General features: G+C 36.5%; 1 protein-coding gene across 3 annotated transcripts in view; it reads right to left on the bottom strand.

The window, feature by feature from the left end:
• CTNNA3 (catenin alpha 3) overlaps positions 1-15,470 on the bottom strand; it is a 544,198-nt gene that overhangs the window by 70,826 nt on the left and 457,902 nt on the right. For all 3 annotated transcript variants that reach the window (XM_009465979.2, XM_087766290.1, XM_087766291.1), the window contains one exon: positions 5,012-5,104. In XM_009465979.2, coding sequence (XP_009464254.2) covers positions 5,012-5,104 — 93 coding nt within the window. The remainder of the gene's footprint in view (positions 1-5,011; positions 5,105-15,470) is intronic.

Here is a 15,470-nt window from a genome sequence, read left to right as displayed (position 1 = left end):
AGTCTGGCCACAAAATTCAAGAAGTCATTAACCAGCTGAAGATCATCCAGAGGAGAGACAAACAGAGCAAAAAGACATACAGAAAGCACTGTCTTAAAGGATAAACAGAGGGTATTGGAGTTATTTAATATGGAGTTTAGAAAACAGAGAGGACATGGAACAAGGATCTACAAGTACAAAAAAAAAATTATATACACAAAAAAGGAAAGCTCAGATCCTCTGTGTCCATTGCAGATAAGACTAACTAACACGCTTAATTGCAACATATGAGGTATAAAGAAAAAACTTTCCAATAAACAATCAATTCCAGTAATGAGCTAAATAGAGACAGCAATGCAACTGCTCTTATATATGTACGTGTCAGGAAGAAGTATATTTATTCTACCTTGGGACAAATGGATGGATTAGCTTACTTCTTGGGGTTCTTTCCAGTCCTGCTTTGTAATAGTATATAGTATTATACTGCTACAACCTTGAGTCCTCCATTAACTTCATCTCTTCCCCTTACTGAAATTGGGCTAACAAGAATTAGCAAGGAAATTAAATACTTTTTATAGATCGTGACTCCTGACAGCGAATCTTTTGCCATGTATTAAGTGTCAAAATTATTGTTAGTAAAACCTACTCGAAATTACAGTAGTTATTTGCATCATGCTTGAATTCTTATAATCAGAATTTCAAGGTTCTGTGTGGCTTTGATAGAAATTAAATTTACAAAATATTTTAAACTTGGCTTTTTATTAACAAAATAGTACGTTTCCTGTTAATGTATACCAGCATTTACATTAATCTAGGAACTTAGATGTAAAGTACTTGTTACTTGAGTAAGAATAGCTGATTCATTTGACTTCCCTTCAAATAGCTGATTCCCTTCAAATAGCTGATTCCCTTCAAACAGCTGATTCAAATTGACTTCCCTTCAAAGTATTGTTTTCTGCAAGTATCAATAGGTGTTCCTGGTGTTTGCTTTTATATGTATTCTCTCTTCTTGGACAGTTTAGTAAGACTTTTATATGGCCATATTTTCAAGGCCAAATATATTTTTAGACATGTATTAATGACTGCTGTATTTAAGATGTAATACAACTGAAACAATAAAGTAATTCAGCCTGGATTTTCTCATTCACAACATAACACACACTGAGTCAACTCTTCATCAGCCATCAATTGTTGCGCAAACATAGTATGCAACAGATCTGTATAAAAGATCTTATTCTCAGACGTTTTTGTCTATGTTTTCACAAAACAGTCTGCAGAACTCTGAGAAAAAATGTGGGTGCGTGGTTGACTGAAAGCATTTCTGTTCTTGTCATCTGTAAGTGGATTATGTATGAGCTAAAACATTTCACCTCTTCTTCAATATGAACACCTAACCTGTAGCAATAACTTTAAAATTAAGCTAAGCTGTTCTCTTCGCTAATTTAGTAACTTTAAACACTTAAATTTTCTCCTATCATCAGAATGCACATTGTCTTCTAAATCTGAAAATTAACTGGGCAAATACTTACTTGACCTTCTCTTCAACCCAAAATCATATGATAATAAGCCACTAACTACCTCAGTGGAATTACACTGATCATGATGGCATAAATTTCCTCAAGCAAAATTACTGTGTGATAAGCTTGCAGACTACACAAATTAGACACAAGAACCAGAGGAAGGTCTAACTTGCAGCTGAGAAAAACTGTGTCAGTCCTTGGATCCACAAGCAGTACCTGTTTTTATAGTAGCTAAGGATTTAGTCCTAAAGATCATCTTCAGGGATACAGAACTACCCTACAAATAATAATCAGTATTTCTATCCAGTTTAATTACTGAGATATCTCACAGCACATTGCCCAAGTTAACCTGCATCCCATGGTGTGGGATGGTGCCATAAGCACTATCATATTCATCTTAAAGATATGGAATTATCTGAGGGAAAGATCAATGAAGTAACATTTCCAAGATTACCTATATACTTGCAGTCAGGAACATGAACACAAGGTCAAATCTCATCCTGCCATGTCACCACTAACCTATACTCTCTATACAGAGAGAGAGAGATTCTGAGGAAGTTATAATTAATAAGATATGAATTCTTCCTACATAAGGAAAATGAGATTTGCTAGTTAAAATGTAGCCTTTGTTACAAGTAGCATATGCACATCACATCTGGTTTTACATGCTGTGATATGTTTTTATGTTGTGATAAAAAGAGAAAGAGAAAAGGTGCTTTCATAGGCACTAATTCCCTGTTGGAGCAGTGAAAGATGCGACATAGAAGAAAATACGACGCTCTTGACAAAGCAAGAGGAATCCAGAGTGCTGTTATGCAGATCTAGTATCAAGACAGGTATGTATAAATAGAATTGAATTACTGTAGTGGCAATGCCCAAGAGAAAGAAGTCAAGGAGGAAAAAAAGTTACTCTGCAATCTTGCCATACCACTTCTGGAACACAACCATTCTTGGTGTTACCACTGCACGCAAAAGCCTCACAATAGCACAGGAAATCTGCTGCAGAGGACAAAAGAAAAGACAATCCCTGTCTAAATCTTAAAATCTATCTTCCCTATACAGATTCTTCATATTGCTAAATAAGCTCTAGGTATAAATCTTCAAATATCAATATCAAATAGCAGTCCAAACAAAGAGGCCTTAAATCATTGTTCACATTTGCTGCAGCAGCAAACAGATTTGTTCAAACATTTGTTTAAAAAAAAAAATTTAAGTCAAGGGGGTATGTATCTAATTCAGTCAAAGCTATACTTTTCAAGAAATTTTCTGGGTACTGTGCCATTTATGGCCCTGACACCATAGTCCAAAAACTACGAAAACTGTTCCCAAGTAAAGATACAGAAACAGGCTTTAAGTAATGACTGCTGAAGGAACATTTACAGTAATTGTATTATTTTTGGGAGAAATGGAAGAAAAAATAGAAATGTACATCCTATACTGTTAAAACACTCTTTTATGCATTACGTATTTTTATGTATTAACCATAGTTTATCTATAAATAAATGTCCCTTCCACCTCTGCACCAAATTCACTGACAGTGCAGATTATATCTTGTGTATGTAGTACAAGGAAAAGCGTACCCCAGAGATTTCTCCCCACAGCAATAACCTATTCCTCTGATTCTTGATAGCCAGCTCCCTACCTACAACAGTCCTCAGCATTTACTTCTTGCTCTGTGTAGACATCTGGAAGTACGTGTTATTTATGGTTTTCTTTTCAAAGAACATTCCCTTTAAAGAAGTATTCTGGTTTATCTGAGAAGTAGAAGACCATGTGTGAAAATGTGATCTTTTAAAGCTTTACTGCATCAGAATAGTAAACATCTACAAACTACTACTACTGTTTTCCCAGCGAGAGAAAACCTTCAAATGCTAAACAATTCTATGAGTCTATGATTATGGGATATTTACGGAAATATGCAAGCACACCATCTGTACCTGTTCCAAACAAATTCATAGCATCTTATATGGGTAACGTTCTGAAGGAAAACCTTGCCTTTCTTAACTACAATAGAAATTTTAGCCTGTAATGTGGGGAAAATGTGCTAACATTTACAAAGAGTAATTTTAACTGGAAAGGGCAGCTAGTATATTTTAATCGCCAATTATGTTTATTGAGTAATAACATTGTATGGGGTGATCTTTCACATAGTTGTTACATTTCTCACAGTTTTAAGAATCAAGTGACAGTTCATTAACATGTAATTGATATGCACATATGCAACACAAGTGAACAGCATTCATTTTGGTTAGTAGTTTTTCATTAATATTTAGGGTCTTAATAAGGAAAATATTTGTGTTTGGTGAATTAAAAAATATGTGCTTGCTGAAAAACAAATGTGAATTAAAATTCCATTTTCTTGACAGAATTCTTTTTATATTGAAAAGTTTTGCTTTTTCCCAACTAGTTCTATCATTTATAATTTCCATTATGGGAATAACACTAGAATCAATCAAGTGTGAGAGATCTGTTATTGCTATTGCTCTAGGTATTGAGCAAACAGGTAATGAAATAGACATTTCTGGCCCCATGGACCTTTCCACTTCAGAAAGTTGTGAACAGAGTCCAGTTTTGCTGAAACATTATTTAAGATTGAAACACAAAGATTAACGTTTGCTAAATACATCAATTTTGTACTAAGAAACCTTTGGCTATCTCAAAAATGTTTTCAGGCTCTTAGAAATGTTTGACTGTAAACAATAAACAATAACCAGTAATGTAGTGAAGTCCTCAGGTTAAATGATGATACAACAGGAAAGTCGGATTCAGAACTTCCAGAAATACAGAAATTGTCAAATACTGTACTAAGTTTTTCATACTTCCTCAGAATTCACTAGTTAAGCAATAAACTGTAGAATAGGTTCACACGTGAACACAGCAGGAGAAGTCTGTAACTCACACACTGCAGTGCCTAAGATTCCAGATATAGCCCTTTCTCTTCTGTGCACGTGAACTTTCTCATATGTAGGTTATTTTTAGTTAATAAGCATTGCAGGCTTCAGTAAGACCCGGATATAAAAAACTCCTTATTAACCTAGCTTCTATTAGACCAAGCCACATTTATGAAACTGTAACCTGTTAGAATTTCATTCAGTGAGTATAAGAAGTTTTCTGCCTAATTTACATTGGGCACTGGAACAGGCTCCCCAGGGAAGTGCTCACAGCACCAAGCCTGTCAGAGTTCAAGGAGCATCTGGACAACACTCTTAGTCGTATGGTTTCATTTTCGGTAGTCCTGTGAGGAGTTGGATTTGATGATCCTTATAGGTCCCTTCCAACTTGAGATAGTCTATGATTCTACATCTTCACTAAGTATTTACAACTTACACTTTTTCTCTCTCAGGTCATACACATTGTTTTACGCCCTCTGCACATTTTCAGCAATCTGTTAACAGTTGAACACGATTGTAATGATTCACTGCATGACTTTAAGTGGTTTCATTGGAACAGTAATACAGCAGCATTTTTCCCCTCATCAAATTACTTTTCAAATAAACTGGTGTAATACATACCCTGTCAGTTTTCCCTTCAGTCTGAATACTTGTACGACTACGTGCATCATGGTCTTCTTCAAGGTCAGATACATCTTCTAGCTCCTCAGGTGTCTGGGGAAAAAATGTAAAAATGGATTATTCTCTTTTATGGTTAGTAACTTTGGTATTAATGTCAAACATGTATTATAATTTGGTCCAAGATAATGTCTGACAAACAAAAACCAGTCCTGTTCTAGCAGTGCACTGGTTACTAAATGCTAACTAAAATCAAATTGTGTCAGACAGCTCTGAACTAGTTCAGAATAGCCATGCTTTAATAAAAGCACTGACTTTTAAAGTTGGTACTCAGGGAAGTTATTTTGTATTTAAATATTGTGTCATTGCTGCTAGCGAAGGTGTCTTACAAGAAACCTTTACATGACCAGAATGGATGCCTATGTTTTTAGAACCAAACGATTTTTCTACTTTTTACAAGTTTTTCTATTACTTCTCTTCACTGTCCAGAAATACTCGTGTGCCCGACTCTCCCATCTCCACGTTAGACACAGTAGATCTAGTAGGCCCTCAAAAGGGTCTAATATTTTGTCAGTGGGAGCAAGAGGCTTCAGAATCCTGCTGATTTTTGTTGCTACACTGACATCAAATTGTGCTCCAAGTCAGCTATGCGCTCTGGGAGGGAAAGAACACCTCTTCCCCAGTTCTGAATGTGTCACTTCTCAATTCTATCAAGCAGCACGAGTTCCTACACTACAGGAAAAATTAAGTGGCCCTAATTTGCTATTTGTATACATGGCATTATTTCATATACCACCGCCTGTTCCTTCTAGTCACCTCAACTGCCATTTAAGCAACACCAGTTTACTACATGAAAATACACATTTGCATTATGGTAATTTGCTATCCTTTTCTATGTTGTGATGTTTTCTTAGGGCTGTGTGGTTTTTGCCTGTAGGTGGACAGGAAGAAAAAGTTCTTGCAGATACCAATTAATGGTATTAAGCCATCTTCTCAACAAAGGGAAGTTAATCCCAACAGCATTAGGTAAATATATTTACACTTTATTCAGCATACAGCCTTTCACAACTGTTAAACTATTATCTTTCAAACAGTTATTACGTATGTTGGGGAAAAAAATGTAATTTCTAATTTTAGCCTTCTCTCTTAATGTGCTCTCCAAATTCTCCTCTTCTCTCTTCCTCTCCATTCATTTTTTTTTTTTACTTTTTTTTTTCCCGATAAACTCCAAAACATGAGTGATTCAGGCCAGTCTATGACTTTCACTGTGTATACTGTACGTACTGTAATGTACCCACAGCTAAATGAATCTGTTTTGCTAACACAGGTTTTGGGTACTAATTTCTTCAACCATACATGAGCAACTCCATCAAAAAACGTTGTTTAATTTATAACAAGACCAGTTTTCTATACAATCCAGGTCTTCACTTTTATTTCCTGCTTCCCACTTACTAACATATTATTTTAAAAAAATAGTCTTCATGCAGGAGTTCTGATTTTATCATAAATAACTTAGTATAAAAAGCATAATGAACATGGCTATATAAAGGACACTAAATAAAACATTAAAACCAAGTTTACTCATTAACAAAACACTGCACAATGAAGTACACAAAACTTTCGAGATTATAAACTATTTAAAAAATAGTATTGGTTCTGCCGATGCAATAGGGCACTCAAAACATTTTCCTTTATCAAGCAGATTCACATTTTAAAGAACCAAAAAATACACAGAACCAGACTCAATACGTAACTGGCAACAGATCTACTACTGAATGATCTACTACCAGCTTGACATCTAGAGTTCCAATTAGAGGGAAATCCTGATGTTCTTAGTATCCCAAAGGCCTGATGTGCCAAGAGAAACATGACAAGAGAAGGACTATCAGATAACCCTACAAAAAGACAGGCAGAAAAAAATCTGGTCATTACTTCTACCCCATTTTCAATCATGTCAAATGTAATTTTTTAAATCCAGTATTGCTATATGTTCACATCTTCTTACTTCTATTGTCAAGTTACATATAAACAAGATCTGTTGAGAGGGACACTGTACGGTTCTGTTATTTTATTTCTGGGTCCACAGCATGGTAATGGCACTACATTAAACTGAATAAATCCACCTGCATACATTCTTATCATTTGGGCAAGTTCCTCTGTGGCCAGAGGGTGGTATATAAACCACTAGACTTCAACTGCAGCCTTGAAACAAGGTTTAAATAGCACTCCATTACTTCAAGAGCACACAAGTAAATTTTACTCACTGAACAAAGTAACAATAATTTCTATGAGATAACATTGTAAGAAATAAAAAACTCAAAGCTGGTGCATGAGCTGGCAGAAATATAATGCTGGTGGTGAAAAATACACCTAGACTTCCTCAAGAAAACAGAGAGGCAATCCATTTTGGGGGCAAAGATGAGCATAATGCTACACCAGTAAAGCAGCGAAAAGCAACATTTTATTTTCAGGCAAAGACTAACAGTGCGGTGAAGTCTCTCAGCTTTAGTCCTGGAATTAGACATAGTAAGAATTCCACAGTAGCCAAAAGCTGTTACCATGCAAAAGTTGTTTGAAAACCTGCAGTGTGGAAGGAAAATCAGATTTTGCTGTCAGTGTATATCCATGAAATAAAAAAGCTATCACTTTAATGGAAACACTTACAGACACTCTTATTAGAGGACCAATAACAGAAAGGGTATTAGAACAGAGTAACTTTAGCTTCTCAGGATTACACTGACCAGGGCCCTCAGGCAGGTAATAGCCTTGATTCACTGAGAGCTTTATAGAAAAAAGAAATCACTTTCTTTTTAAAGCTACATGATACTTGGTTACTAGATAGAGAAATATACTGTGATTCTTAGTTTTTTCTAAACATTAGTTACAATTTTTTTCCCCCAGAGATCATAACATTGGATTTACAGTAGCAGGGCACCATTCCTTCCTGGGTGAACACGTAGTTGGGAATGTTTGACAATCCCACATTTTCAGTATAGCTTTTTTTCTTTTATAAAACATAGAATACAAGACGTTGTGACAAGGCAGAATGGTTAATAATTTTAAGACAGACATATTATTTGTAAGTGAATTTTAGGTCATGTCTGTAAGAGCTTTATACCATCACCACCCCACAACAAACTGATGTGTTTACAAAAAGATTATTTTTGGAGGTATTGAGAGAATTTTGTAGAATTGTATTAATACTATTTTTCTGTAAAGTTGAACTACATAAACATTACCAGCCTAAACATAGAAACCTTAGAGAGCAAAGAAGACAGGAAAATGACACTAGCATGAGGCATCTCTTAACAACAGTCTCAGGTAAGCTTTCAGTAGACGAAAACATAAATCTATTAATCTGATATGGCACTTTCAAAACTGCAAGTTGTAGAACAGAGATCTCTTTCCAGCTGCACTGGCATAGGGATTCACTCTTCAATTCCTTACTCAAATGCAGAACATTGGGTCAGAGTCTAAGTGCAACTGGGCTCATCTCTGAGCCCCTCTTGGCCCAAATGTTGTCAGAAAACTTTTTTTTTTCTTTTTTAAATAATGCATATGTCCTTTTCAGGTTAGTAAAATTTATTTGTGGCTGGGATGAGAAGTTTCTTGTAGAAAGCCCATTTTCCTAGCCAGTAGAGTGCACTCCCATTTAGTTCTTCCTAAGTAATTTTCTCCAAAGTCCAGATCTGCCAGGTTTTGAACTATTGGTACTACAGAATTCAGAAGAAAAACCTATCCAGTTGTAAAAGACTAAGGACAAAGTTTCAAGCAGAAAGAAGCTCTTGATTTATCAAACTTTAATTCACAAACCATAAACCATAGTCATTTTCAGACACAAAGCATTAAAAATTGGAAAAAAAAAAAAAAAACAAAAACCACAAAAACCAAACCACCACAATAATGAGAACAGTAGAAGTAGCTACTCAATTGTTTTCTCTCCTTGGAAGCTGTTTTATATAATTCAATGCAAGACTTGTGATTTTTTCATATTGCTTTCACGATCCGCTATTTATTAAATACCTGAGACACATATGTATCTGTTTATATGAATATTCTATGTGTGAACACATGGATGTTCCACATTGGGAGAACTGAACATAATGAAGCTCTCTGCTGATTCTGAATTCTACACTCACTTTAAATGCTACAGTAAGAAAACATTATTATATGTTTGAACTGGTATGGACTACCAGGGCTTGCAAAACCAAATAGGGTGCTATCGTCCATAAACATAAATTTTTCACAGGAAGAGCGGCAGAGTTTGAGGACTGGAATAAGAAGACAGGAAGGAATTTGAAAGTATTGTTTAAGGTTGAGTATTTAGGGCTCTGACATAAACTGTACGTAACCTCTGACATAAACTGGAGTCTCAGCAACTGCAAGTGACAGAAGAGGAAGAGGGTTGGGTACACGTAGTCAGTGACAGGATGAATATAAGACATAGATGGCAAATTGACTATTAAAACATACAAAGTATGGAATTTCCATTAAATGTAAGGAAGAATGTTGAGGTAAGATGAAGTCCTGTGCAAGACTCCGGCCAGCAACAACTTACAAACTCATGCGTCAAGCACAGTAGTAAAAAGGAGTTTGGAAATAAATGTAAAGAGGAAAATTTAGAAAAAGGTTTCCAGCAATCATAGGAGCAGAACTCTTGAATAGCCTCCCCTAGGAGTGCTGGAGGAGGAGAGAAATCAATGATAAGATTAAGCTTGAGCGGCCTACAACCCAGGTTATTTAACACCTGGCTGAAAGAGTGGAGGCGTGAGACGGGATGGGATGCCTGCCCCAGCCTCCAGGCCCATGATTCTAAGAGAGATTTCGGTCATTTGTGAAAAGCCTTTGCTGACCCCAACAAAAATGCATTCAAGTATGTCCCTACACATTTCAGACTATAATTACATTACTACTGCGACATGTTACACAAGTAGTGTGTATACCTTTCCACATTTCAATGCTTGTAATAAATTGGCATTCTCGATGGTTTTGCTATTGAAGGCTCAGGCTGAGGACTTAAAATCATATTTATAGCCAAGTCTAGTACTGATGAATTTTACACCGTCTTGGTATTCAACTTCAAGCTGCAACAGCAAGTCGTTACTATTGCACATGGGTGATTTCAGGCTATGAATTACCTTTTCATCTATGAAATGAAAAACACTCTCTGATGACAAACTTTTCAATTTGCTTTTCTACTAGGATTTTAAAGAGACTAATTAATAAAACCAAGGTCTGGCCTTAGTCTTTAGATCTCTGCCAGCCTTTCCAAACTGAGTGCAAATGTGCTCTTTGGCTTATTTGCTTTTTAATCCAAGCTTTGTAGAACAACATGTCTGACCAGGTTTCACAGCAATTTCTCCAACACAAAGTTTCTTATGCAAGCCCTCCTCAAAAGTGATTGTCCAAACAGCTTTATCTAGATCATTCATTTTTAAAGGTTACATACACCCGTTAAACCATCAATCCTGCAAATAAAGGGTCTCGGCTGTTAGAAAACAATGCGGAGCCAAGTCTAAAATCTCAAGACATACAATGTAAATGGACAAAGAGGCATCATGATGTGAAAGAAGGAAGCTATCTCCTCTTATCTAACATTCAATTAAATGTTGACCTTTTTAAACTGTCATTATATGCTCTTATGCTTTATCTTATCTTGGTTTCAACACCCCCTATCAGTCATTTTTCTTCCCAAATGAATACTAAAATGCAGTGCAGACTAATACCTTAATAGGAGCTAAGTTGACGAGTGATGTCTTTATTATACCACTGCAAATACAGAGTTATTTGTGGTATATAAATACCACAGCAGCAACAGAAATGCTTGTATGCTCTCTAGGAGGATCAGAATTTGTCTATTACGTTCGTCACTGAGAACAGAATAGGTTTAAAGAGATTATTTATTCTACTGTGGACATTTGACTAAGGCCCGTATTTTGAAAATTTCATCATGTCAAGCAGCATGTCATTCAGTGTAACAAACTATGGTATATGTCTCACAAATGGGCCCTCTGCAAATATTTAGCTAGTGTCTGATATTTTTGTGTATTAGTCACAATACCACCGTTATCCCACACTTAATTCTGCCAGATGACAGGCTGCCAGAGAAAGAGTTTTGATGCACTAGAGGGAGAACGAGAAATTGCAAGCATTATTTATTTTTCCTGACTAATTTAATAAGAACATCATATAATTGTTGCTGTCTGTTCACTAAAAGCACTTTTCAGGTTCTTGCTTAAAAGAATTACTTAGAGTGTTATTTTGAAAACAATAAAAACCCACATTATAAAGGGCAAATTAAAAATTCTATGTTCTTAATCTGTCAATATTGTGACATCTCAATGCTACGGCAAATACCATCCCCCCTATTTATTATTAAAAATGATCATATGTCTAGTCCTGAAATCTATTCTTGGCACTTCCCTTAAAATAACATCTTTTGCATACCACGTTATTTGGGATATTATTAATATAAAGTGAACAAATGATTAATTAAACCAGAGATCAGAACTCTGTCTTTTATAGCCGTATTGTCACCAACTGCTGGCAAGGAACTTGCATCGAATAACAGTAAAATCACGATCCTGCCATAGCCTGTACACATTACAGATAGTTAATATTCAAATGTAGGTGATAAACAGTTCTTGTTACTAACAGAGGAAATTGTGCAAAACTTTTTTTTTTTATATATTTAAGCTGTAATTTCAGGTAAGATTAGTGGTGAGAACATAAACTTTGGTGAAGACCAAACAGTTTAATTAACCATGAGAATAAATGATGATTCAACACTGAAAGATGAAAGTATTTTCAATAAAAAAATATTATGTTATATGGTAAAAATTGAGGTTTTAAAAATAATAAATGCCGTGAACTCATAGTATGGGGCAGAAGTTACCTTATTACTACTGGATGCTAGGAGGTTTTGTTTGCTCACTTAACAATAAGCCAACTTATAACATTCTGCTCCAGGAGATTATGACCAAAAAGTTAAGATTAATCACCATTAGAAACAGCTAGACAGATCAATAGCCTCACTCCATGTGACGATTCCTGTATTTTCAGTTCTCACTAAGCATACAATTAGGATAACAGTCTTCTCAATAAACGGCCTGGGAGTTAGGAAGGATGTGAGGAGTGTAATTGAAAAGTTTAACGTGAAATTTTTGAGAACTGCCTTCTGAAAATCCTTTTGAAGTAAAAACTGTGAAGCTGTCACAGCTGAGTAAGTTGGCACAGAGGGTTTTAGCACCTATTTTCTATCCTAGGTAGGTTACACCTCTTTTGCTGGAAATCTGTATTTCAGCCCTGTTTTCATCCCTTCCTTTCATGAAGTTTGGTTTTACCTCTTGAAACACTGACAGTATTTTGTAGGTATGCCACTCTTGCATTAGGCATTAGCCTAGAAGAATTCAAAGAGAGTTTTACTCCTGAAAATACTGACCTAGTTATGCTGTTGTAAAAGCACTGAAGACATATTTAGATCTAAAAAGATGGGAGAAACTTGAAAGTTGCCTGAATATCACAACTAGTAATGGTATTGTAACCGTAAGGGACAAAAGATACAAGGAAAATAGGATTTATAGATGAGGTAGCAGTTTTTATAAAACAACAGAGCGTGATCAGAAAAGAAGCTAAGATTTTAGGAGTACAAATTCTTCATCAGCTATCTGAGGACTTACTTGTGAACCTGAAGCTTGTTACTTTTTTCCAGTTATTTCATTTCAAAGTAGTGCTTTTTTGGTATGACATTTAAAAAAAAAAAAAGAACTTAAAATCCCAAACAACAACAACAGAAAATACGATCAAACATAGCTATTACAATCGTACACCTCTGTTGTAACCAAAGTAGAAGCTTCCATTTTAAACTCAAAAAATTAATAATTAACAAGGGCAGAAGAGCAGTTTTTAACAGAAATGATCTGTTGTTCTGCTGATCTAAAACGTATTCCCTGTTTCCTTTGCTGGGTTGACATACATTTGCTCCATCTAGTGGGAAGCTAATTAAGACATTTCATTTATAATGGAAATACTTGTTGTTTGAAAACATATAGTGAAAAGCCAATTGAGCCATTGTTCTCACTTCTGCCAATAATCTTTATAAAGTAAATTATATATGGCCTACCAATTTTATAGTTGCGTTTGAAATAGATTTTATTTCTAAACATTACTCCAACATTTGAAAATGAAAAGAGAATAGAACCTGTTTTCTCTATCACATCTGTATGTATTAAAAGTAGTCTAAAATGTCATTACTATAGGACTGGCTAACTCCAAAGGCAACCAAACAGATGCTTTGCATTTTGACTCTTCAAAAATTCATAATGGTTCCCATTTTCAAAAAAAGACAGAACTCGTGAAGTACAGGTTGCTCAGCCTCTCTTCAGTCCCTGGGAAAATCATGGACTGACTCTTCTTGGAATACACTTCTAGGCACATGAAGGACACAGTGGTGACTATGAAGAGTCAAGCATAGATCTCCCAAGGGTAAATCACACCTCATCAACCTGACTACCTTCTCCCACATCCCTGGATGAGGGAAGAACAGTGGCTATCATTTAGAAAGGCTCTTCATACCATCTCCCAGTTTCTGTAACCAAGCTGGGACATCAGACTTTGGATGGTTGAACAACTAGATGGATAAAAACTGGCCAGATGATCAGGCTCAGATGGCAATGGTTCATGGGTTGTACCCTACCTGGTGGCTGGGAACAAGAGGAGTACCACAGAAGTCTATCCTAAGACCAGTTCTGTATGACATCTTTACCAAGGGTCTGGAGGAGGTGATGAAGTGCACACTTCGCAAGTTTACAGATGACACCAGATTGGGGGACCAGTCGATATGATTAAGGGCAGGGCTGCCATTCAGACGGATTTATGCACACTGTAGAAACGGGCTGACAGGAATCTTCTAAAATTCACCAAGGATAAATGCAAAGTCTGGCAGCCGGGAAGGGAGAACCCCTTGCTACAATCAAAACAAGCTGCGGCTGCCTGGCTGGGGAGCAGATCAGCTGAAAAGGACCTGGGGGCCTTGGCACACAGCAAGCTGGGCACACACCAGCAATGTGTCCTGGCAGCAACGAATGCCAACAGCACCCTCGGCTGTATGAACCACAGCAGAGCGAGCAAATTGAGGGAACTGACTATCCGCCTTTACTTGGCTCTTTTAGACAGCACCCAGAATGCTGCATCCAGTTTTGGTCCCTACCCGATATAAAGAAGACACTTGATTAACTGCAGCAAGGTCAGCAGAGGACCATCGAGACAGTTGGTGGCTGTAACACACTTGTGTTACAAGGAGAGGCTGAGGGAACTGGGCTTGTTCTGCCTAGAGAGGAGGTGGCTTCATGGCATCTAACAGCAGCCCACCAAAACCTATGAGGAGATCATCAAGAAGATGGAGCTAGACTCCACACAGCTGTGCACGGTGGTAGGATGAAAGGTAATAGGCATACGTTGGAAAAAGAGAGGTTCAGCCTGGCCATGAAGAAAACCTTTTTCACCATGAGGACTGAGTCGTCCCATGGAGGGCAGGAAAACCTCCCAAAGCAGAGGGGATGATTACAGTGAAGATCCACTTAGCTACATACTGTCCGAGGTTCCAGGTACTTTCAACAAAAGCCTTTATTTCCTTCCTCATTTTTCATGCTTGTTTGGTTTTCTGTGGTGTTTTTTTTGTTTGATTTGGTTTGGTGTTTTGGTTTTTTTAATGTTTAGTTTGTATTTTAATCTCACCTAATGGTGAACTTTGCACAAATGCTTCTTCCTTGTGATAGGGTGTAGTGAGGTGTGGTAAGATAAATCCACTTCTGTGAACAAGAGATTTGAAATTAAGCTGTGAAAACATATGATACAGCCTGCCTTCCTGCAGAAACTCCCTTTCCTCCCTACAAGACTCCATTTTTTGTGGAAAAGGAGAGTATATCCCAGAGCCTCATTCCCAAAGCCAAAACAAAAAAATTATTTCAAGGCACACTGTCCTCTGAAATGCAGGTAAGAAAACTGAAACTGCTTTTGGAAAACATCAATATGTTAAAGGTAAAAAAGGTGCAATGAATACCTCAAAGTTTGACTCTCTTAAAAAGACATTTCAGTGCCCAGAAAGGACAAGAAACAAGAGACAAAACAGACAGTTCAGAATTCCATAAGAAATGTAGGTTTATCAGATGACTATAGCCTGAGCAATGGCAGCCCCTGCATCAAAGATTTTTCTCTAACATGCCAAATCCATCTGTTTCTGTTAAATGAATTATGCTAAATGATCATACAAAAAAAAAAAAATTACCCTTGGATAGATGAATATATCCCTAAGCAAAAGATTACCAATGGTAAGTACATTTCTCAGACTGGAGTAGATGAAATTATTATCTACAACCTCAAGATTTGCTTGTTTCTTCAGTCTCAACTGACCCTCTCTACTATCTGACCCGCAAGTAAAATATATCTTAAAAAAAGGTACACA

The sequence above is a fragment of the Nipponia nippon genome, unplaced genomic scaffold (assembly GCF_047370975.1).
Source record: "Nipponia nippon isolate SJK-2023a ecotype South Korea unplaced genomic scaffold, ASM4737097v1 scaffold_3, whole genome shotgun sequence".
Taxonomy (NCBI): domain Eukaryota; kingdom Metazoa; phylum Chordata; class Aves; order Pelecaniformes; family Threskiornithidae; genus Nipponia; species Nipponia nippon.
The sequence above is the reverse complement of the archived record's forward strand: the minus strand, read 5'-3'. Positions and strand labels throughout refer to the sequence as shown.